Source organism: Mercenaria mercenaria, chromosome 11 (assembly GCF_021730395.1).
Source record: "Mercenaria mercenaria strain notata chromosome 11, MADL_Memer_1, whole genome shotgun sequence".
Lineage (NCBI taxonomy): Eukaryota > Metazoa > Mollusca > Bivalvia > Venerida > Veneridae > Mercenaria > Mercenaria mercenaria.
This window is the reverse complement of record NC_069371.1, coordinates 57,110,886-57,134,478: the sequence shown is the minus strand read 5'-3', so window position 1 is coordinate 57,134,478 and position 23,593 is coordinate 57,110,886. Positions and strand designations below refer to the sequence as shown.

At 38.4% G+C, this 23,593-nt stretch overlaps 1 protein-coding gene across 1 annotated transcript in view; it reads right to left on the bottom strand.

Annotated features, from left to right (window-relative positions):
- Nucleotides 1–23,593, bottom strand: part of LOC128546597 (4-trimethylaminobutyraldehyde dehydrogenase A-like) — a 75,963-nt gene that overhangs the window by 3,432 nt on the left and 48,938 nt on the right. The window contains 8 exon segments of the mRNA XM_053517502.1: nucleotides 1,203–1,429; nucleotides 10,640–10,690; nucleotides 10,692–10,715; nucleotides 10,717–10,833; nucleotides 11,337–11,456; nucleotides 16,780–16,879; nucleotides 19,089–19,096; nucleotides 22,635–22,879. Of these exon segments, the coding sequence (XP_053373477.1) occupies nucleotides 1,203–1,429; nucleotides 10,640–10,690; nucleotides 10,692–10,715; nucleotides 10,717–10,833; nucleotides 11,337–11,456; nucleotides 16,780–16,879; nucleotides 19,089–19,096; nucleotides 22,635–22,879 (892 nt within the window).

The following is a 23,593-nucleotide window of genomic DNA, read 5'->3' as shown; positions in this document are numbered from 1 at the left end:
CTTTGACAGCGTGACCCCAAAAACAATAGAGGCCATGCATCTGCTCTGTAAGTCCTATCACTCTATGAAGTTTGAAGGTCAAATGGTTCTCAAGTTATTGAACAGAAACGGATTTTCATTTTATGTCCGCTGTAACCCTGACCTTTAACAGACTGACCCCAAAATTGAGGCATCTACTCTGTATGTCCAATCATCCTATGAAGTTTCAACATTCTGAGTCAAGTGGTTCTCAAGTTACTGTCCAGAAATTATTTTACATGACCTGGCCCTGGTGACCTTGACCTTTAGTACAGTGACCCCAAAATACTCTGCATGTTCAATCATCCTATGAAGTTTCAACATTTTGGGTCTAGTGGTTCTCAAGTTTTTGAACGGAAATGGTTTTCCATGTTCAGGCCCCTGTGACCTTGACCTTTAACAGAGTGACCCAAAAATCGATTGGGGTCATCTACTCTGCATTACCAATCATCCTATGAAGCTTCAACATTCTGGGTCAAGTGGTTCTTAAGTTACTGACCGGAAACCGTTTTCCATGTTCAGGCCCCTGTGACCTTGACCTTTAACAGAGTGACCCTAAAATCAATTGGAGTCATTTACTCTGCATGTCCAATCATCCTATGAAGTTTTAACATTCTGGGTCAGGTGGTTCTCAAGTTATTGATCGAAAATAGTTTTCCATGTTCAGGCCCCTGTGACCTTGACCTTTAACAGAGTGACCTCAAAATCGATAGTGGTCATCTACTCTGCATTACCAATCATCCTATGATGTTTCAACATTCTTGGTCAAGTGGTTCTCAAGTTACTGACCAGGAACTGTTTTCCATGTTCTGGCACCTAAGACATTGACCTTTAATAGAGTGACCCAAAAATCAATAGGGGACATCTACTTTGCATGACCAATCATCCTATGAAGTTTCAACATTCTGGGTCTAATGGTTCTCAAGTCATTGATCGGAAATGGTTTTCCATGTTCAGGCCCCTGGGGTTGTCTACTCCAGCAGCTCTACCATCCTATGAAGTTTGAAGGTTCCAGGTCAAATGATTCTCCAGTTATTGATCGGAAATGAAGTGTATAGTACGTACGTATGTACAGACGGGCAAGGCAAAAACAATATGTTTCCAGTTTTCATCTTTTCATGATTTTCTATCAATTTGTATTAGCCTTAGCTACTCAAAACTCACTTTCATTTATCATGTCTTACCTTGTAAAAACACCCCCCGCAAGACCAAACTCTGTACTGTTGGCTCTATCTATAACTTCTTCCTCGGAGTCAAACTCTAAAACTGACATCACAGAACCAAATATTTCATCCTTAACAGCAGTCATGTCATCATGGCAATTGGATAGCACACAAGGCGAGATAAACTGTCCTTTGGAATATTTTGGCTCAGGAGTTACCTCCTCTCCTCCGCATAATACTGTAGCACCCTGTAAACAGTGAGACAACCAGATGTGTGTACACAGGACACTGATGCCCCCACTTCCTGTCACTGTACATGATTTCTTGACTAGGTGAAATATTTTATAAGATATAATTATGCAACACAAATGTTTAAACACTTTACGTATATTTTACACCAAGTCAAGGACCATAATTCTTGTCTGGCTGAGTGAAATCTCAAGCAGAACACTAGGTGCACAACTGCACATGATATATAACAATTCTCAAATGTTTTATGACTAGGTCAAATACTGTTTGAGATACATGGGACACAAACTTTTATGCTCTTGATGCATATTTGTGATCAAATCAGGGGCCATAACTCTTGTCTTGCAAAGAAATCCATAACAAAACTCAAGTGCACAAATTCACATGCTGAATAATATTCTTATATGGTAAAATATTGTTAAGATATATCTGCATGACTTTTAAATCAATACAGACTGATAATAAATCCCTATGTTTACAAATTTAGTTTGTCAAAAATACATGTGAATAAATATTTGTATTTGAAACAGACATGTTATTATTTATCACAGATAAATGTATCAGGACTGCTGCTCTCTTTAATATCTTACCAGTATTGATCTTTTCTCAGCAACCGCAACCGGTTACATGCGGGTTACCTCAGGGTAGCATACTTGGCCCTCTTCTGTTCTTGTGTTATGTTAATGACATGCCAGTTAGTATTAGTAAGGATTGTAAATAGTTACTTTATGCAGATGACAGTACCATCATTTTTTTCACATAAATACCTAGATTTTACTTCCAGTAGATTAGATCTTGAACTACAAGCTCATTGATAACAAATTATCCCTTCACCTAGGGAAGACTGAGTGTATTTTAACTGCAAGTAAAAGGAAACTCAAGGAAGTCAGTTCTTTTACTGTCACATGTAATGAAAATGTAATTAGCTCCCAGAAGAAAGTAAAGTATTTGGGCCAGGTCATAGATAATGATCTTTTAGGACAGTCAAAAGTCAATGATATAGTCAATAAAGTAAATTCAAGATAAAAATTTTTGTACAGACAGAAAAATGTTCTTGATAAAAATCCTTTTAATTCTTTAATACAGTATCTATTTGACTGCATGTGTTCTTCATGGTATAATAATCTTACAGTCAGGCTAAAACAAAGGCTTCAAATCTGTAAGAATAAAGTTGTAAGATTTATATATGACTATTCCCCTAGAACATCTCTTAGAGACATAGATTTTGTAGATTTGGGAATACTTCATGTAGATGATAGAGTTAAACAATTTGGGCTGAATCACGCTCATAAAATTTTCTATAACATAGGCCCAAGGTATCTATAGGAAAACTACCAAAAAGTAGCTTCTATTCATAATTATGGATTTAGTAGTAGTAACAAGAGCTGTCGGAGGACAGCAACACTTGACTATTCAACAGCCTTGTCAATTGAATGAATACAAAAGGGGCATAATTTTGTACAAATGCAAAACAGGGTTATGGAACTTGCACGATGCTTATCAGCTCATGACAGTGAACAAGTGTGTGAAGTTTCAATCCATTTCCATTAGTGAGTACCAAATTACATACAAAAGTTTAACCAAAAACTGCTAAGTCGAAAAAGGGGCATAATTTTGATAAGAATGCAAAGTAGAGTTAAAGAACTTGCACAGTGCATGTCAGATCATGATAGTGAACAAGTGTGTGAAGTTTCAATCCATTCCCGTTACTGGATACTGGGATACCAGCTTACATACAAAACCTTAACAATTTCTAAGTTGAAAAAGGGGCCTAACTTTGTAAAAAAGCAGAACAGAGTTATGGAACCTGTGCAATGTAAGTCAGTTTATCACAGTGAGTTAGTGTGTGAAGTTTCAATCCATTACCACAAGTGATTACTGAGATACCAGCTTACATACAAAAACTTAAACCAAATTGGGGACTCTGGCGTCCAACACACGGGCGAGTCCAATAGCTCTACTATTCTTTGAATAGTCAAGCTAAAGATTTCTTATTTAGAATGTTCTAAATAACATGGTTAGTATCACATTTTATCATAATTGTACTCCGACCTGGAAGTCTCTTCCTGGGCGTATTAAAGATAGAAGTAAATATATGTCTTTTAACAAGAGCAGTTAGACAGTGTGCTCCACTATTCGGCAGTAAAATAAATTTAAGTCTCAATAACAGACCTCTAAAAGAAAGATACACTAAGATACAAAAAGAGCCTACTACTCAGAGGGGTTAAAGTTATGTCCAGAAAACGAAGTTTGTCAAATAATTTAAGTGTGAAAGGGTCATAATTTGGTCAAAAATACAAATCAGAGTTATGGGCATTGTTACCACACATACAGATGATGATGATAAAGATACATTTTAAGTTTAAAGTCATTATCTTATATTGTACTAAAGTTATATCCATAAAGCAAAGATTGCCAAAAAACTTTAAGTATGAAAAAGGCATAATTCTATCAAAAAAGTACAATTAGAGTTATGGGGAATGTAACCACACATGCAGATGATGATTATAAAGACATTTTTTTATTTCAAGTCATTATCTTTTAGCCCTTGCACATACTTTGTTTGTACTGGTACTGATGATAAACCCGGACAGATGATGTAGTCGACCACCTTGGAAATATTCGATTGCATATTATGTAAAGTTTTCAGCAAAGGTTAAGCTTTATTCTGATACCGACCATTGATTTCAATTTGTAGAAATAAAAGAGTTACAGGTAAAAAACCTCATTTTCTGTTCGGGTTTATCATTAGTACCAGTATGCTGGACAATGTTAATGTGAACTTACAGTAAGATATAAGCAATAGTAACAAAGATATGGCAGAAAAACAAAGGTTGCTAAAAAAACTTTCACCTTAAAAATAACCTAAGTATAACACCTTGGTGACCCTATACCTTCAGTATAATGGGCCATGTCCCTGCACATACTTTAATTGTATGCTGGACAATTTTTATGTAAACTTACAGTAAGATATAAGCAATAGTAACAAAGATATGACAGAAAAACAAAGGTTGCTGAAAAACTTTAACCTTAAAAATAACCTAAGTATAACACCTTGGGGATCTTGACCTTCAGTATAATGGGCCCAGCACCTGCACATACTTTGTTTGTATGCTGGACAATGTTTATGTGAAATTACAAAAAGATATAAGCAATTGTAACAAATAACAAGAAGGCCATGTTGGCCCTTGGTTGCTCACCCGAGTAACACACCGTAACAAACATGTTTGATCTAGTGACCCAGATTTTGACACTACATGACCCAGTTTCAAACTCCTCTGAGTTTTCAAGGAGATAAACATTCTGACAAAGTTTCATAAAGATTGAAGCAAAAAATGTGGCCTCTAGTGTTTTTTCTTCAATTTGGCCTAATAACCTAGTTTTTTACCCAACCAGACCTAGTTTTTAACCTGTCTGAAATTTTATGGAGAAAAATATTTCATTTCATTAAGATTGGACCAAAAATATGGCCTGAGTGTAAACAAGCATTTTCTTTCATTTGACCTTGTGACCTAGTTTTTGACCTAAATGACCCAGATTAAAATTCATCCATGATTTCATGAAAACAAACATTCTGTTGAAGTTTCGTGAAAATTGGAGCAAAACAGTGGCCTCTAGAGTATAAACAAGCTTTTCCTTTGATTTTACTAAGTGACCTAGTTTTTTGACCCTATATGACCCAGAGTCAAAATCATAAAAAACTTCATGATACCAAACATTCTAACCAAGTTTTATGAAGATTGAATCAAAAATATGGCCCCTAGAGTGTTAACAAGATTTTCCTTTGATTTGACCGGGTGACCTAGTTTTTGACCCCACATGACCCAGATTCCAACATGGTCTGGTAGTCATCAAGATAAACATTCTGACCCAGTTTCATGAAGACAGGGTAAAAAATGTGGACTTTAGAGTCTTAACAAGCTTTTCCTTTAATTTGACTGGGTGACCTAGTTTTTGACCTAAATGACCCAGATTTGAACCTGACCTAGAAATCAACAAGACAAACATTTCGACTAACTCTCAAGAGTTTCAAACTTAAAATGTGGTATCTAGAGTGTTAACAACATTTTCCTTTGATTTGGCCTTATGACCTAGTTTTTGACCCGACATGACCCAGATTCAAACTTGGCCTAGGAATCATCAAGATAAACATTTGGACCAATTTCATGAAGATAGGGTCATAAATGTGGCCTCTAGAGTGTTAACAAGCTTTTCCTTCGATTTGACCGGGTGACCTAGTTTTTGACCCAACATGACCCAGATTTGAACTTGGCCTAGAGGTCATCAAGATAAACATTCTGACCAATTTCACAAAGATAGGCCATATATGTGGCCTCTAGAGTGTTAACAAGCTTTTCCTTTGATTTGACCTGGTGACCTAGTTTTTGACCCCAGACGACCCAATATTGATCTTGTCCAAGATTTTATTGAGGGTAACATTCTAACAAAGTTTCATTAAGATTGGGCTAAAATTGTAACCTTTATAGAATGTTAACAGTCAAATTTTTGACGACGGGTGACGGACACAGGGCCCACAAAAGCTCACCTTTGAGCACTTTGAGCTTGTGCTCTGATGAGCTAAAAACAAAGGTTGCAGAAAAACTTTAACCAAACAAGAGGACCATGATGGTCATGGATCGCTCACCTGTCCCCACATGACCCAGTTTTGAACTGAGCATGAGGTCGTTTTTTCTATTATTTGACATAGTGACCTAGTTTTTGAACTCATGTGACCCAGTTTTGAAAATTGACCTAGATATCATCAAGATAAAAATTCTGACCAATTTTCATGAAGATTCATTGAAAACAAGACAAACATGATGGTCCTGAATCACTCACCTGTCCCCATATGACCCAGTTTTAAACTGAGTATGACGTCGTTTTTTCTATTATTTGACATAGTGGCCTAGTTTTTGAGCTCACGTGACCCAGTTTTGAACTTGACCTAGATATCATCAAGATAAAAATTCTGACCAATTTTCATGAAGATCCATTGAAAAATTTTGCCTTTAGAGAGGTCACAAGGTTTTTCTATTATTTGACCTAATGACCTAGTTTTGGAAGGCAAGTGACCCAGTTTTGAACTTGACCTAGATATCAACAAGGTTAACATTCTCACCAATTTTCATGAAGATCTCAGAAAAGTATGGCCTCTAGAGAGGTCACAAGGTTTTTTTATTTTTATACCTACTGACCTAGTTTTTGACCGCACATGTGCCAGTTTCGAACTTTATCTAGGTATCATCAAAGTGAACATTCAGACTAATTTTCATAAAGATCCATTGAAAAATATGGCCTCTAGAGAGGTCAAAAGGTTTTTAGACCTACTGACCTAGTTTTTGACCGCAGTTGACCCAGTTTCAAACTTGACCTAGATATCACCAAGATGAACATTCACACCAACTTTCATACAGATCCCATGAAAAATATGGCCTCTAGATAGGTTACAAGGTTTTTTATTATTTGACCCTACTGACCTAGTTTTTGATGGCATGTGACCCAGTTTCGAACTTGATCTAGATATCATCAAGGTGAACATTCTGACCAAATTTCATGAAGATCCATTCAAAAGTATGGCTTCTAGAGAGGTCACAAGGTTTTTCTATTTTTGACCACAGTTGATAGCGTTTCGAACTTGACCTAGATATCATCAAGATGGAACATTCAGACCAACTTTCATACAGGTCCCATGAAAAATATGGCCTCTAGAGAGGTCACAAGGTTGGTTTTTTTTGATCTACTGACCTAGTTTTTGACGGCACAGGACCCAGTTTCGAACATGACCTAGATATCATCTAGGTGAACATTCTGACTAACTTTCATGAAGATCCATTGAAAAGTATGGCCTCTAGAGAGGTCACAAGGTTTTTCTATTTTTAGACCTACTGACCTAGTTTTGGACCGTACGTGACCCAGTTTCGAACATGACCTAGATATCATCAAGATGAACATTCTGACCAACTTTCATAAAGATCCCATGAAAAATGTGACCTCTAGAGTGGTCACAAGCAAAAGTTTACGGACAGACGGATGCTGCACGATCACAAATCACTTTGTGACATGTGAGCTAAAAAGCTCACGCTGACCCTGATGCCGGGGGTGTGTAGAATAGCAGCTTTATTCTCAGAATAGTGGAGCTAAAAAGGAAGTAAACAAGTGAATGAAGTATTGCCATGCAATACAAAGTCCCCTACTGGAAGGCACCTAATTTTTTCTACTGCAGTATAACATGATGAACTGATATCTGTCAATGATGTATAAACAATTTTGTACTACATATACAATATGTTATAACATTATAACAACACACTTGGATTAAAATGTGCATATATAAAAACCCACAGTTGTTTTCATATTGAATTTTTTGGGCTGATTATAAAAATGTTATCATGTAAGTTATTTATAGTAACAACAAAGGGAAATTAATCTTTAAAAAAAAAAAAAAAAAAAAAAAATAATAATAATAATAATAACATAAGTCCACAAGAAACTCTTTACCAGGTAGAGATAGGTCAAAATACACCTAAAAATTGGATGTAACATGCATGCTGTACCACAGAAAAGTGGTCTCGATTTTTCTCTACCGCCAGTAATAAAAAGTTACAATAAAATCTATTTATAGTAACAACAAAGGGATGTTATTCTAAAAACAAGGGTGCCTCATGGTGTTGAACATTTGGTCCAAGTTACATCAAAATCCCTCCATGCATGAAGAAGAAAATGTCCGTACAAAGTCATTCTTGAATTTGACCTTTGACCTCTAAATATGACCTTGACCTTAGAGCTAGGGACCTGGTTCTTGCGCATGACATGTTGTCTCATCCTGGGGAATATTTGTGCCAACTGATATCTAAATCCTGCTTTGCATGACAAAGTTATAGACCGGACAGGAAAAAAATCCTCTTGACCTTTGATCTCAAAGTGTGACCTTGACCTTTAAGCTAGGGTACTGGGTTTGCGCATGACACATCGTCTCATCATGGGAAACATTTGTGCCAAGTAATATTAAAATCCCTTCATGGATGGCAGAGTTATGGACGGAACAGGAAAAAAACTCTGTTGACCTTTGACACCCAATTGTGACCTTGACCTTTGAGCTAGGGGTCCGGGATTTGCACATGACACGTCGTCTCATCATGGGGAACACTTGTGCTAAGTGATATTAAAATCCCTTAATGAATGTCAGAGTTATGGACCGGACACGAAACAGACCCTGTTCATGCTATGTTAACATTTGACTGCTAAGTGTGACCTTGACCTTTGAGCTAGGGGTCTGAAAGTTGTGCATGACACATTGTCTTATTATGAGGTTCATTTGTGCCAAGTAATATTAAAATCCCTTCATAGATGGAAGAGTTATGGACCGGACAGGAAAAAAGCCTTGTTGACCTTTGACCTCCAATTGTGACCTTGACCTTTAAGTTAGGGGTCCAGGTTTTGCGCATGACACGTCGTCTCCTCATGGGAAACATTTGTGCCAAGTAATATTAAAATCTCTTCATGGATGGGAGAGTTATGGACCGGACAGGAAAAAAGCCCTGTTGACCTTTGACCTCCAATTGTGACCTTGACCTTTGAGCTAGGGGTCCTGGATTTGTGCATGACACATCATCTCATCATGGGGAACATTTGTGCCAAGTAATACTAAAGTTCCTTCAAAGATGGGAGAGTTGTGGACCGGACAGGAAAAAAGCCTGTTGACCTTTGACCTCCTATTGTGACCTTGACCTTTGAGCTACGAGTCCGGGTTTTGCGCATGACACGTCGTCTCATCATGGGGAACATTTGTGCCAAGTAATATTAAAATCCCTTCATGGATGACAGAGTTATGGACCGGACACGAAATTGCGGACGGACGGAATGACGGAATGACAGAATGACGGAATGACGGAAAGACGGAATGACGGAAAGACGGAATGACGGAATGACGGAAAAGAGCATTCCTATAGTCCCCAAAACTGGTTTTCAACCAGTAGGGGACTAATAAACCTTTTCTAGGACAATACTCTACTAAGAGTTGAAAATCTTTTTGTGTTTTATAGCTAGTCTATTGTAAATTTATAATTTTAAATACAACATGGTACAGTCGACATCGTACTTGTGACCACCTCTATTAAGTGAGTTTTGTATTAAACGACCAGTCAAAATCCCTCCTGAACGTTTTCAATATATAAATTCATTCCATTAAACGACTTATTAATTAAACGACTAGCGACTACAGAAATGTAGTCCCGACAGGTAATATATTTGACAAAAGTATCTATTAAGTATCTGTTAAGCGACCAGGTACCAAAATTCTACCGGGCATTTCTTCATCTGTGTAATTAGCGAGTACGTTTTGCACGTGACTGAATGCAATTAACATTTGTATCAGTCAAACTGACAAACAATCAAGCCATGATTTTCACGGTTTGTGGACTTGGAAAAGTGTTCACGATGTTAAAACAGATTTTGAAATCACATATGTATGTTCATAATAAATACAGTTACATTAACAGTTAAAAATAACTTTCCTTTTCATCTGACTGAAATTCATTAAGAGACCATTCCATTAAGAGACCATTTCTTAGCAGCCCCTTTGGGGTGGTCTCTTAATACAATGTCGACTGTTTTGTAAGATAAGCTCTGGTAATCAGTTTGGGTCAATTTTTATGACCGATTATTGATTTAAACAGCTTTTTCAAAATTAATTTGAGATTTTCTAGATCATTTTTTAGTAAAAATTTAAAAGGAAAACCATTGGAAATAAATCTTAGAATTAATGGGCTATCATGCATATAACATCTTCCTCATTCCTGAATTTTTTCTTTCCCCAAGTCCGACTAAAATGGGCTAGGTTTTATGCAGGCATAGGTATCTGAAGCAAAACTATAATTCAAAAATGGTTATTACAGACAGAAACAAGTTATGTGCTAGTAAATATGATCAAGTAATTCGTAAAATTGATTATAATGCAAATAAATCTATCTCAGCAAGAAAACTGATATCTTCCCCACATAAGCAAGTGTAAGCCAAAAGGGCCTCAGATGCATTGTCCTCAGTCACTGATCATGAAGAACCTAGCCGGGGATTTTGCTGATCACAAGTGACTAATTTCTATACTTATAGGAGCCAGCTGAGGGTTGTTCAGTCTATAAACTGGACCCATGATTCTGGAATCATCTGTTACACTTCCACTTGATTTTTAATTGTTAGAACACACTTTAAACCTCTTTCTTTGCGATGTCAATGTAACTAAGCACTTGGTCTGCTTGTTGGGGGGGATATTGTGGCACCTACTGTTGTAATTTTCAGAAAAGGGATCCCCTATTTTCATCTTCTTTGTCCGTTCAACTAGCTTCTCCAGAAACTGGTTAAAAATTTTTCTTCTGTACAAATACACACGGGTACCATTTGAACACACCTGTACAAGATTTGATGTCAACCCTTAGAAATTAATCTGCACTCTTAACTCCAGGCTTTTTTGAAAACCACGTTCAAAAAGTAATTCTGAGAACCTAGCTGACTGACATGGCTACTAAATACTTGTAATTTTTCCACTGCTCCCCAGCAAATTTATCAATCCTGTCCTAGTATACACTTTAATACAGCCTGCTAAATGAATTGTTACAAAATCTCTTACTCTGGTGCTTCTTAATGAATGCTAAAGCTTGTAAAGACTTGTCAAAGTTCTTTGACATACACCCCAAACATGTCACCATTTAGACTTTAAACTAATGTTACTGGCCTTTTCAAAAAACTAATTTGGTAATGAAACAGATATTTTATCATATTTCAGGAACAGTATTTGTGACAACATTCAGAACTGTCGACCAGTCTACTGTCCTTGGACAGATACTTATAACATCTTCACTGCAAATTTAGGGCAAAACTTCTAACCATGAACTGTTACAGAACTAAACTGACCTGTCCCTGGGTAAGGAAATTGGCTAACATGGCCCCAGTCACAGCGTTGTCTAAATGACTGTCTTCAAAAATAATAAGGGGAGATTTCCCACCAAGTTCCAGTGTCACATGCTTGATGTCCTGAAAAAAGCAAGCACAGTTTTCAAATCACTTACAGATACAAGTTGTAAACATGAATAAAATGTTGGGGAAGCTGTATTAAGGGTCATTTATTACTTACTAGATCACTGGCCATGCCCTACAGTCTTGATCATTGGTCATGCCCTAAAATCTTGATCATTGGCCATGCCCTACAATATTGATCATTGTTCATGCCCTACAATCTCGTTCACTGGTCATGCCCTACAGTCTTGATCACTTGTCATGCCCTACAATCTTGATCATTGGCCACATCCTACAACCTTGATCACTGGTCATGCCCTACAGTCTTGATCACTGACCATGCCCTACAGTCTTGATCACTGACCATGCCCTACAGTCTTGATCACTGGTCATGCCATACAGTCTTGATCACTGACCATGCCCTACAATCTTGATCACTGACCATACCCTACAGTCTTGATCACTGACCATGCCCTACAGTCTTGATCACTGACCATGCCCTACAGTCTTAAATCATTGGTCATCCCCTACAGTCTTGTCATTGACCATCCCCTACAGTCTTGATCAGTGGTCAAGTCCGACACTTTTGATCACGGGTCTGCCCTTCAATTTTGATCACAGGTCATGCCTTCAATCTTGTTTCACTTGTCATGTCCTACAGTTTTGATCACTGGTCATGTCCTACAGTCTTGATCATTGGTCATGCACTAGTCTTGATCACTTGTCATGTCCTACAGTCTTGATCACTGGTCATGCCCTACAGTCTTGATCACTGGTCATGCATAACAATCTTGATCACTTGTCATGCCCTACAATTTTGATCACTGGCCATGTAATACAATACTGATCAATGGCCATGCCTACAGTCTTAATCATGACCATGCCCTACAATCTTGATCATGGTCAGCCTACAGTCTTGATCTTTGGGACAGGCCCTACAATTTCGATCACTGGTCAGCCCTACAGTCTTGATCACAGGCCATGCCCTACTTCTTGATTACTTTTCATGCCCTTCCATCTTAACAGGGTCATGCCCTAAAATCTTGATCATCGGTCATGCCTTACAGTTTTCATCACTGGTCATGCCCTACAGTCTTGATCGTTGGTCATGCCTTACAGTCTTGATCACTTGTCATGCCTACAGTCTTGATCATTGGTCATGCCCTACAGTCTTGATCATTGACCATACCCTACAGTCTTGATCACTGGTCATGCCCTACAATCTTGATCATTGGCCATGCCCTACAGTCTTAATCACTGGCCATGCCAGGGTTTTCCCTCCGGTTTTTTATTTGGGAGTCCATGGACTTCCGTGGCTGCTTATCTAAGGGTCCCTAATAATTTTTGGGGGTCCAAAAATTTATTGATCTTGAAAAGGGACATTTTTACTAAAAAAAATTTACCCTAAAACCGAATGAACTTAATTGTATCTTTTTAATTTAGATAGCAGTTGATTCAATATTTCGGAATGGTATCTTTCAAAATGGCATGAGCTTCTCAATTCAGACTGATTACAAAAGGTGTGATAGTCTTTTTGTTATGATCAAATAGCCAGTAATTACCGGCAATTAAGTGTCACCTCGTGTCAATTATGTGTTCAAATTTTATCTCAGTTAAAGATAATACTCGTTTCCTTAATTAGTATCAAAATTTTCTATGATTTATTAAATTTTTTCATCAAATACTTTAAATTTATATGAAATTAATGTTGTTTAATAAAAAAATAAACCATTCGTTTCTTTTACGGAACGTAACGGAAATTTTTAGATTTTAGCAGTGACAATTAGCGCGGAGAGTAGTTTCCCTTTACCAAAATGGTGAACATTGATAACAAAACTTGTTTTGAAGTTGGAAAATCGTCTATACCTGTGTATAATGAGCACCCACGCTTTAGTGATTGTCCCGGTGGTAAAAAACTGCGCATTTTACATGGGTATCTGCGCAAAGGAGGCTTTGCGGGTCCAGTGGGACGCAGAGGCACTAAAAAATGCGAGTTCAAAGCAGTAAAAGCGCGTCAGGGACGCAGAAAACCTGCGTCCGGGAAAACCCTGCCATGCCCTAAAATCTTGATCACTGGTCATGCCCTACAGTCTTGATCACTTGTCATGCCTACAGTCTTGATCATTGGTCATGCTCTACAGTCTTGATCACTGACCATACCCTACAGTTTTGATCACTAGTCATGCCCTACAGTCTTGATCATTGGCCATGCCCTACAGTCTTGATCACTGGCCATGCCCTACAATCTTGATCATTGGCCATGCCCTACAATCTTGATCACGGGCCATGCCTTATACTCTTGATTTCTGGTCATGCCCTGCAGGCTTGATCATTGGTCATGCTCTACAGGCTTGATCATTAGTCATGCCCTACAATCTTGATCACTGGTCTTGTGCTACAGTCTTGGTGACTGGTCATGCCCTACAGCTTTGATCACTGGTCATGCCCTATAGTCTTTGTCACTGGTCATGCCCTACAATCTTGATCACTGGTCATGCCCTACAATTTTGATCATTGGCCATGCCCTACAGTCTTGATCACTGGTCATGCCCTACAGTCTTGATCACTGGTCATGTCAAACAGTCTTGGTCATTGGTCATGTGCTACATTCTTGGTCACTGGTCATGCCCTACAGTTTTGATCATTGGTCATGCCCTACAATCTTGATCATTGGCCATGCCCTACAGTCTTAATCGCTGGCCATGCCCTACAATCTTGATCACTGGTCATGCCCTACAGTCTTGATCACTTGTCATGCCTACAGTCTTGATCATTGGTCATGCTCTACAGTCTTGATCACTGACCATACCCTACAGTTTTGATCACTAGTCATGCCCTACAATCTTGATCATTGGCCATGCCCTACAGTCTTGATCACTGGCCATGCCCTACAATCTTGATCATTGGCCATGCCTTATACTCTTGATTTCTGGTCATGCCCTGCAGGCTTGATCATTGGTCATGCTCTACAGTCTTGATCATAAGTCATGCCCTACAATCTTGATCATTGGCCATGCCCTACAATCTTGATCATGGTCATGCCTACAATCTTGATCATGGCCATGCCGTACAGTCTTGATCCACTGTCATGCCCTACGTCTTGATCATGGTCATTTCAAACAGTCTTGGTCAATTGGTCAAAGTGCTACATCTTGGCACTGGTCATGCCCCACAGTTTTGATCATTGGTCATGCCCTACAGTCTTGATTACTGGTCATGCCCTACCATCTTAATCACTGGTCATGCCCTACAGTCTTAATCGCTGGCCATGCCCTACAATCTTGATCACTGGTCATGCCCTACAGTCTTGATCACTTGTCATGCCTACAGTCTTGATCATTGGTCATGCTCTACAGTCTTGATCACTGACCATACCCTACAGTTTTGATCACTAGTCATGCCCTACAATCTTGATCATTGGCCATGCCCTACAGTCTTGATCACTGGCCATGCCCTACAATCTTGATCATTGGCCATGCCCTACAATCTTGATCACGGGCCATGCCTTATACTCTTGATTTCTGGTCATGCCCTGCAGGCTTGATCATTGGTCATGCTCTACAGTCTTGATCATAAGTCATGCCCTACAATCTTGATCATTGGCCATGCCCTACAATCTTGATCACTGGTCATGCCCTACAATCTTGATCATTGGCCATGCCGTACAGTCTTGATCACTGGTCATGCCCTACAGTCTTGATCACTGGTCATGTCAAACAGTCTTGGTCATTGGTCATGTGCTAAATTCTTGGTCACTGGTCATGCCCTACAGTTTTGATCATTGGTCATGCCCTACAGTCTTGATTACTGGTCATGCCCTACCATCTTAATCACTGGTCATGCCCTACAGTCTTGATCACTGGTCATGCTTTGCAGTCTTGATCACTGGTCATGCCCTACAATCTGATCATTTGACATGTCCTACAATCTTGATCACTGGTCCATGTCTCACAAATCTTGATCACTGGGCCATGCACTACAATCTTGATCATTGGTCATGCCCTACAATCTTGATTACTGGTCATGCCCTACAATCTTGATACAGGCCGTGCCCTACAGTTTTGATCACTGGTCATGCCATACAGTGTTGATCACTAGTCCAGCCAGACAATTAAGCTAATTTTAAATATCTTACCTTGCACATCCTTCCATGACAGGTCATGGCTGATCAAGACCTACAGTCCTGATTACTTGTCATGCCCTACAGTCTTGATCACTGGTCATGCCTTACAATCTTGATCATTGGCCATGCCCCACAGTCTTGATCACTGGTCATGCCCTACAACCTTGATCACTGGACATGCCGTACTGTCTTGATCATTGGCCATGCCCTACAGTCATGATTACTGGTCATGACCTACAGTCTTGATCACTGGTAATGCCCTACAGTCTTGATCCCTGGTTATGCCCTACAGTCCTGATCATTGTTCATGCCCTACAATCTTAATCAATGGACATGCCCTTCAATCTCAATCACTGGTCATGTCCTACAATCTTGATCACTGGCCATGCCCTTCAATCTCAATCACTTGTCATGCCCTACAATCTTGATCACTGGCCATGCCCTACAGTCTTGATCACTGGACATGCTGTAAAGTCTTGATCATTGGTCATACCCTACAATCTTGATCACTGGTCTTGTGCTACAGTCTTGGTGACTGGTCATGCCCTACAGCTTTGATCACTGGTCATGCCCTACAGTCTTGGTCACTGGTCATGCCCTACAGTTTTGATCACTGGTCAGGCCCTATAGTCTTGATCGCTGGTCATGCCCTACAATCTTGATCATTGTTCGTGCCCTACAGTTTTGATCATTGGTCATGCCCTACAGTCTTGATTACTGGTCATGCCCTACCATCTTAATCACTGGCCATGTTGTACAGTCTTGATCACTGGCCATGTCCTACAGTCTTGACCACTGGTCATGCCCTACAATCTTGATCATTGTTCATGCCCTACAATCTTGATCACAGGCCATGCCCTACAGTCTTGATCACTGGCCATGCCCTACAATCTTTATCACTGGTCAAGCCGAAAATCGTTATTACTGGTCATGCCCTACAATCATTGGTCATGCCCTAGAGACTTGATCATTGGTCATGCCCTACAGTCTTGATCATTGACCATGCTCTACAATCTTGGTCATTGGCCAGGCCCTACAATCTTGACCACTGGCCATGTCCTACAGTCTTGATCACTGGCCATGTCCTACAGTCTTGATCACTGGCCAATCCCTACAGTCTCGATCACTGGCCATGTTGTACAGTCTTGATCACTGGCCATGCCCTACAGTCTTGATCACTAGTCATGCTCCACAATCAAGCTAATTTGAATATCTTACCTTTGCACAGGCTTCCATGACCTTTGAACCAACAGGAACACTTCCAGTAAAGGTCATTTTATCTATTGAAGGGTGATTACATAATAATTGACCAGTTCTGCTTCACCCGCAAAATTGAAGTGAATAGCAGTATTTAATATATGAAACATTCCATTGTACTTTTGGGAAAAATTGCAGAACTGAAAGTATCAAGCACACATTTCCCCATTTTTCCTCAGTATATCATCAGTGGTAAGAAACAAGAGGGTATTGACCTTAAAGCACTCACCTGTGACAAGGCTTCAAGTGTGTTTGTGTAACATACTGGTACAAGTACAAAGTTTGATTTCTTAAGTTACCTAATAAAGTTATTATATACATGTCACACACATTTTTATACTTATGGCAATAATTTGAACAATTATGGGAGACAGTACAACTTGATATCACATGCCAAATATCAAGACTTCTACCTACTACTGATTTAGAGAAGATTTTTAAATTTTATTATATATTAAGCCTACAGTAAATACATGTCACACACAGGGGCATAAACATTTTACCTTAGGGCAATAATTTGGACAATTATGGTAGACAGTCACACCCTTATATCACATGCCCAAAAAAACAAAGCTCTACAGAGAAAGGTTTTTAAAGTCTGATAGCTGAAAAACCCATTTCTAACCCAAAAAAAACCCATATGTTCAATGAATCAGTTTGAGCAACTTTAAAGAGGGCTACCCCGAGATCATTGTGTAAAGTTTCATCAAAATCCATTCAGTGTTTTTGGAGATGTGCTCATGAAAAATGACCACGCCTCTGGTGGCCATGTTTTTTTACAAATCAAAACATTTTGAAACCCACTGTTGAAGGTCATACAAGGACCATTAAATTTAGTGTGAAATTATTTTAATTTTTTTTAAAAACAGTTTTATACAAGAAGATTTTCTAAGTTTCTACTATATATATATAGGGAAAAGTGACCAAGCCCCCTTGCAGCCATGTTTTTTGAAGAATCGGAATAATTTGAACAACTTTGGGAAAGGGTCACACAAGGACCATTTGTGTAAAATTATTTTAAAATCGGGCCAGCAGTTTCACACAAGAAGATTTTTAATGTTTCCACTATATCCATATGCAGGGAAAAGTAACCATGCCCTCTGATGCCTATGTTTTCTGACGAATCAAAATAATTTGAACAGTCTTGGTAGAGGGCCACACAAGGACCATTTGTGTAAAATTACTTTAAAATCAGTCCAGCAATTTCACACAAGAAGATTTTTAAAATTTCTACTATATACATATAGGGAAAAGTGACCATGCCCCCTGGCAGCCATGTTTTTTGACGAATCGGTATAGTTTCAACGATCTTAGTAAAGGGTCACACATGGACCATTTGTGCAGAATTATTTTTTAATCAGGGCCCGCAAATTTCATACAAGAAGATTGTTTTAAATTTCCACTATATAATATAATATATATATATATATATAAAAATATTATATATATATATATATAAATCACCAAAACCCGTAAATCTGGGCAGATTCTTTTTCAATTCCAGTACCGTTAGTCTGCCCAACTTTTTCGGGTACATCTGCCCACTTCTACGGTCCTTTACGGATTGAATCTAATGATCAAACGTAAATCGCCCACTTCTACGGTATAAATAAAGTTATATATATATATATATATATATTATATATATATATATATATATATAAATAGGGAAAAATGACCACGCTCACTGGCCACCATGTTTTTTGACGAATCTGAATAATTTGAACAATCTTGGTGTATGGTCACACAAAGACCATTTTTGTTAAATTATTTTAAAATCAGACTAGCAGTTTCCCACAAGAAGGTTTTTAAAGTTTCCATTGTATACATATAGGGAAAAGTGACCACGCCTCCTGGTGGCCATGTTTTTTGACAAATCAGAATAATTTGAACAATCTTGGTAGAGGGTGACATAAGGACCATTTGTGTGAAATTATTTAACAAGAGGGTCATTGACCCTAAAGCGCCACCCGTTGACAAGGCTTTAAGTGTGCTTGTATAAGTACAGAGTTAGGTTTCTTCTATGTTAACCTTTATTACATACATGTCACACACACTTTTGAACCTAGGGCAATTACAGTAGACATTACAAATCTGATATCACACGCTAAATATCAAGGCTCTAGCTTTTATTGATTCAGAGAAGAAGATTTTCAAGTTTCTAATATAAAAGCCTATAGTAAGTACATGCCAGACACAGGGGTGTGGCCATCTTTTGACCTTGGGGCAAAAATTTGGACAAGTATGGTATACATAAAGGGAAAAGTGACCAAGCCCCCTGGCAGCCATGTATTTTGACAAATCGGAATAATATGAATAATCTTGGTAGAGGATCACACAAGAACCATTTGTGTAAAATTATTTCAAAATCGGGCTAGTAGTTTCACACAAGGAGATTCTTAAAGTTTCCACCATATACATATAGGGAAAAGTGACCCGGCCATGTTCTTTGACAAATCAAAATAATCTGAATTTTTTTCTATTTTTAGCTCTGGCGGCCTTTATGTGCAACCAAGCGGAACCTTTTAAACAAATTTAGTAGAGGACCATCCAAAGAACATCCATGCCAGATTTCATCAAAATCCATTCAGTGGTTATGGAGGAGATGTCTTTTAAACACAACTGTTGACGACGGACGGATGCACGACGGACGACAGACACCAGACACGGCGTGATCACAATAGTTCACCATGAGCATTGCTCAGGTGAGCTAAAAATCGGACCATTGGTTTAGAAGATGTCATTTGAAGTTTTTTTCTATTTTTAGCTCTGGCAGCCCCTATGTGCAACCAAGCGGAATTGTTTGAACAACTTTGGCAGAGGACCAGTCACAAGGCACATCATGGCCAAGTTTCTTCAAAATCCATTCAGTGGACACAACTGTTGATGACGGACGGGCGACTTGACAGACACACACACGCACTACGGACACAGTGTGATCATAATACCTCACCACGAGCACTTACGGATGGACAACTTGGCGGACAGACAGACACACGACAGACACCAGACACAGCATGATCACAATACCTCACCATGAGCACTTTGTGCTCAGGTGAGCTAAAATCATCAAGACATAATGTTCAGGTAAATAATAACCTTTCAGTAATAAGCTGTTTTGGCAACTTCTTTAAAAAAAAAATCAAATTTTGTTTAGGACAGCAGTGGCACCCAGAGCTCTGCCTAACAGGGTATAATATGTCAGTTTGTAAATAGAATGGGACAGGGCAGTATGAACTGGCATGAAAAGCAGCCATTACTTTGAAAGGGTAGGGGCAAAGAGGTGGGGGCGAGAAGAAGGAAGGAGGAGGTTCTAAAAATATCGAGAAACACAAGAAACTTCAGGAAAACAAGAGGGCCATGATGGCCCTATATTGCTCACCTGAGTTAAGTTGCTTGCTTGAACAAATTTCTTTGCTAAAGCTTCAAAAACAAGAAAGTAGGTCAGTAGGTCATATTCAAGGTTGCTGAAAGTCAGTTTTAAGATTAGTATGCAAAACTGTACACGTCATCCAAATTTCAAGGCTGTATCTTAAAAAACAAGAAAGTAGGTCACAAATAAGTGACCCTTATCACTTGGGGTCATCAGGTAAATATAATTAAATAGTCTAGGAAATATGATCTGATAATTTTTTAAGTATTTTTTCCTATATAACTCATATATTAAGTGATCCTTAAGAAGATTTTTACCACTATGTTCCTTAAAATGGCCAACAACTACTATATGTATATGTTAAAAATTAGTACAAGACATTTGTTGTAAATTATTGAAATGTAATGTAAATATATATTGTGACAAATAAATGGACCTTAATTGTGGTTCAAAAAAATATTTAAAAAATTTAAAAGTTTTTTCCTATGCAAGTCTATGTAAAACTTGGGACCCCCGGGGCGAGGCCTCTTTCCACCCCAGGGGCATAATTCGAACAATCTTGTTAGAGATCAACTAGGCAATGATACATACAAAGTATCAAAGGCATAGGCCTTGAACTTTCAGACAAGAAGATTTTTTAAGTTTTTTCCTATGTAAGTCTATGTAAATCTTGGGACCCCCAGGGCAAAGCCTCTTTCACCCCAGGGGCATAATTTGAATTTTGGTAGTAGACCACTAGGCAATGCAACATACTAAATATCAAAAGCATAGGCCTTGCAGTTTCAGGCAAGAAGATTTTTAATGTTTTTTCCTATATATGTCTATGTAAAACTAGGGAACCCATGGCAAGGCCTCTTTTCACCCCAGGAGAATAATTTGAACAATCTTTGTAGAGGCCCATTATATGATGCTACATACCAAATATCAAAGTCCTAGGCCATTTTGTTTTTGACAAGAAGATTTTCAAAGTTTTTCCCTATATAAGTCTATAGAAACAATGTGACCCCCCCCAGGGTGGGGACATATTATATCCTAGGGGGATAATCTGAACAATCTTTGTAAGGGCCCACTAGATGATGCTTTATGCTAAATATCAAAGCCCTAAACCTTATGGTTTTAGAGAAGAAGATTTCAAAGCTTTTCCCTATAAAAGTCTATATAAACCATGTGACCCCCAGGGCGGAGCCATATTTAACTCTAGGGAAATAATTTGAACACTCTTGGTAGAGGCCCACTAGATGATGCTACAAACCAAATATGAAAGCCTTGTGGTTTTGGACAAGAAGATATTTAAAGTTTTTCCTTTCGGTTGCTATGGCAACCAGAGTTCTGTATTGAATTCAATTCTTCAAACAATTTTTGAAGAAGACCATCCAAGGAACATCCCTGTGAAGTTTCATCAAAATTGGCTTGGTGGTTTAGGAGAAGATGTTGTTTAAAGGAAAGTGTGGACGGACAGATGCTGGAAGTCAGGAGAGCTAAAAACAAGAGTATGTCTATAAGTGCTTGACAAAAGGCAATATGCAAGAAAACAATTTGCATTCTTGACCTTCATATTCACCTATCAACTTCCACCCAATGATTTCAGAGATGTTGTTTGAAGAAAAGTTTGTATGGACGGATGGCCCTTTCAGGGCCCGTAACTCTAGAACCCAAGGTGGAATATGGCTGGTTCAATAAAAGAACCAAGATCTTACGGTGACACAAGTTGTGTGCAAGTTTGGTTAAAATCAAATCACAAATGAAACCACCATCATGCAGACAAGACCAAATTAGAAAGGAACCAAGATCTGTGCAAACCATGTTTAAACAAACTTAGTTTTGGGTCACCAATAAAGTTATTTAATTTAGATTTCAAAGGGAAAAATATGTTGACGATGTTTTATGTAAGTAAGCTATGTTTTTCAACAAAACGGAACAATTTGAAAGGATCTGGTAGAGGGTTACCAAAGGAACATTGCAGTCAAATTAATTTGAAATCAGACCAGCAGTTTCAGAGAATAAGATTTTCAAAGTTTTCCATACAGACATATGAGGAAATCTATCCATGCCCCCTGGTGGCCATGATTTTAAACAAAACAGAATGATCTGAAGGAACAATTCTGTGAAAATATTACAAAGTCTGTGGTTTCTGAATAGAATAATTTAAAAATTTTCCTTCTGAACACTATGGCAAAAAGAATTCTGCATTTAAAGGAATCGGAAAGCATACTATCCAGTTTAGTTAAAATTGGCTTAGTGGTTTAGAAGAAGAAGATCTTCAAAGAAATTCTGGATGGCAATACATCCAATGATCCTAAAAGCTTACCATCAGCATTTCATACACGGGTGAGCTTATAAAAAATCATCTGATCAAGGTAAAGCATTACAAAAATTTTGCTGAATTGTTTGAACAACTGAAATGGTGTGCGGTTTTTGTGGAACATATATATAAATTGTTTACCTGCACAACATTATAGCATCCATCTGGTAGGCCAGCTTCTTTATAGATCTCCCCTAACATAACAGCAGTCAGTGGAGTCATTTGGGAGGGTTTAAAAACAAAAGCATTGCCACATGCAAGCGCAGGTGCTGACTTCCAGGTAGCCATCTGAAAGGGGTAGTTCCAGGCCCCTATACCCCCAACAACTCCCAGGGGCTCTCTTATTGTGTACGCAAAGTTTCTCTTTGATAACTGTAAAAATTCACCTGGAAAAGGGAAATGAAAGCTAAGCTATCATTAGAATGGTTTTAAATAATTTAAAGAAGAGGGCCATGATGGCCCTATATATTGCTCACTAGAGTTGATCTGGCCTACTGACCTAGTTTTTTACCCCACATCAGCCAGTTTTGAATTTAACCTAGAGATCATCAAGACAAACATTTTGACCAAGTTTCATACAGATTGAGTCAAAACTGTAGCCTTTAGAGTGTTCACAAACTTTTCCTTTGATTTGACCATGTGACCTTGTTTTTGACCCTAAATGACACAGATTAAAATTTGATCATCAAAACAAACATTTTGACCAAGTTTCATAAAGACTGAGTCGCACCTGTGGCCTATAGAGTGTTCACAAGCTTTTCATTTGATGTGGCTTACTGACCTACTTTTTGATCCTGCATGACCCAGTTTTGAACTTGATCTAAAAATCATTAAGGCAAACACTCTGACCAAGTTTCATTAAGATTGGGTCACAAATGTGGCATCTAGAGTGTTCACAAGCTTTCCTTTGATCTAACCTACTGACCTAGCTTTTGCCCCCACATGACCAAAATACAAACTTGACCTAAAAATCACCAAGACAAACATTCTGGCCAAATTTCATAAAGATTGAATCAAAACATTGGCCTCTAGAGTGTTCACAAGCTTTTCCTTTGATCTGGCCTACTGACGTAGTTTTTGACCCCATATGACCCAGTTTC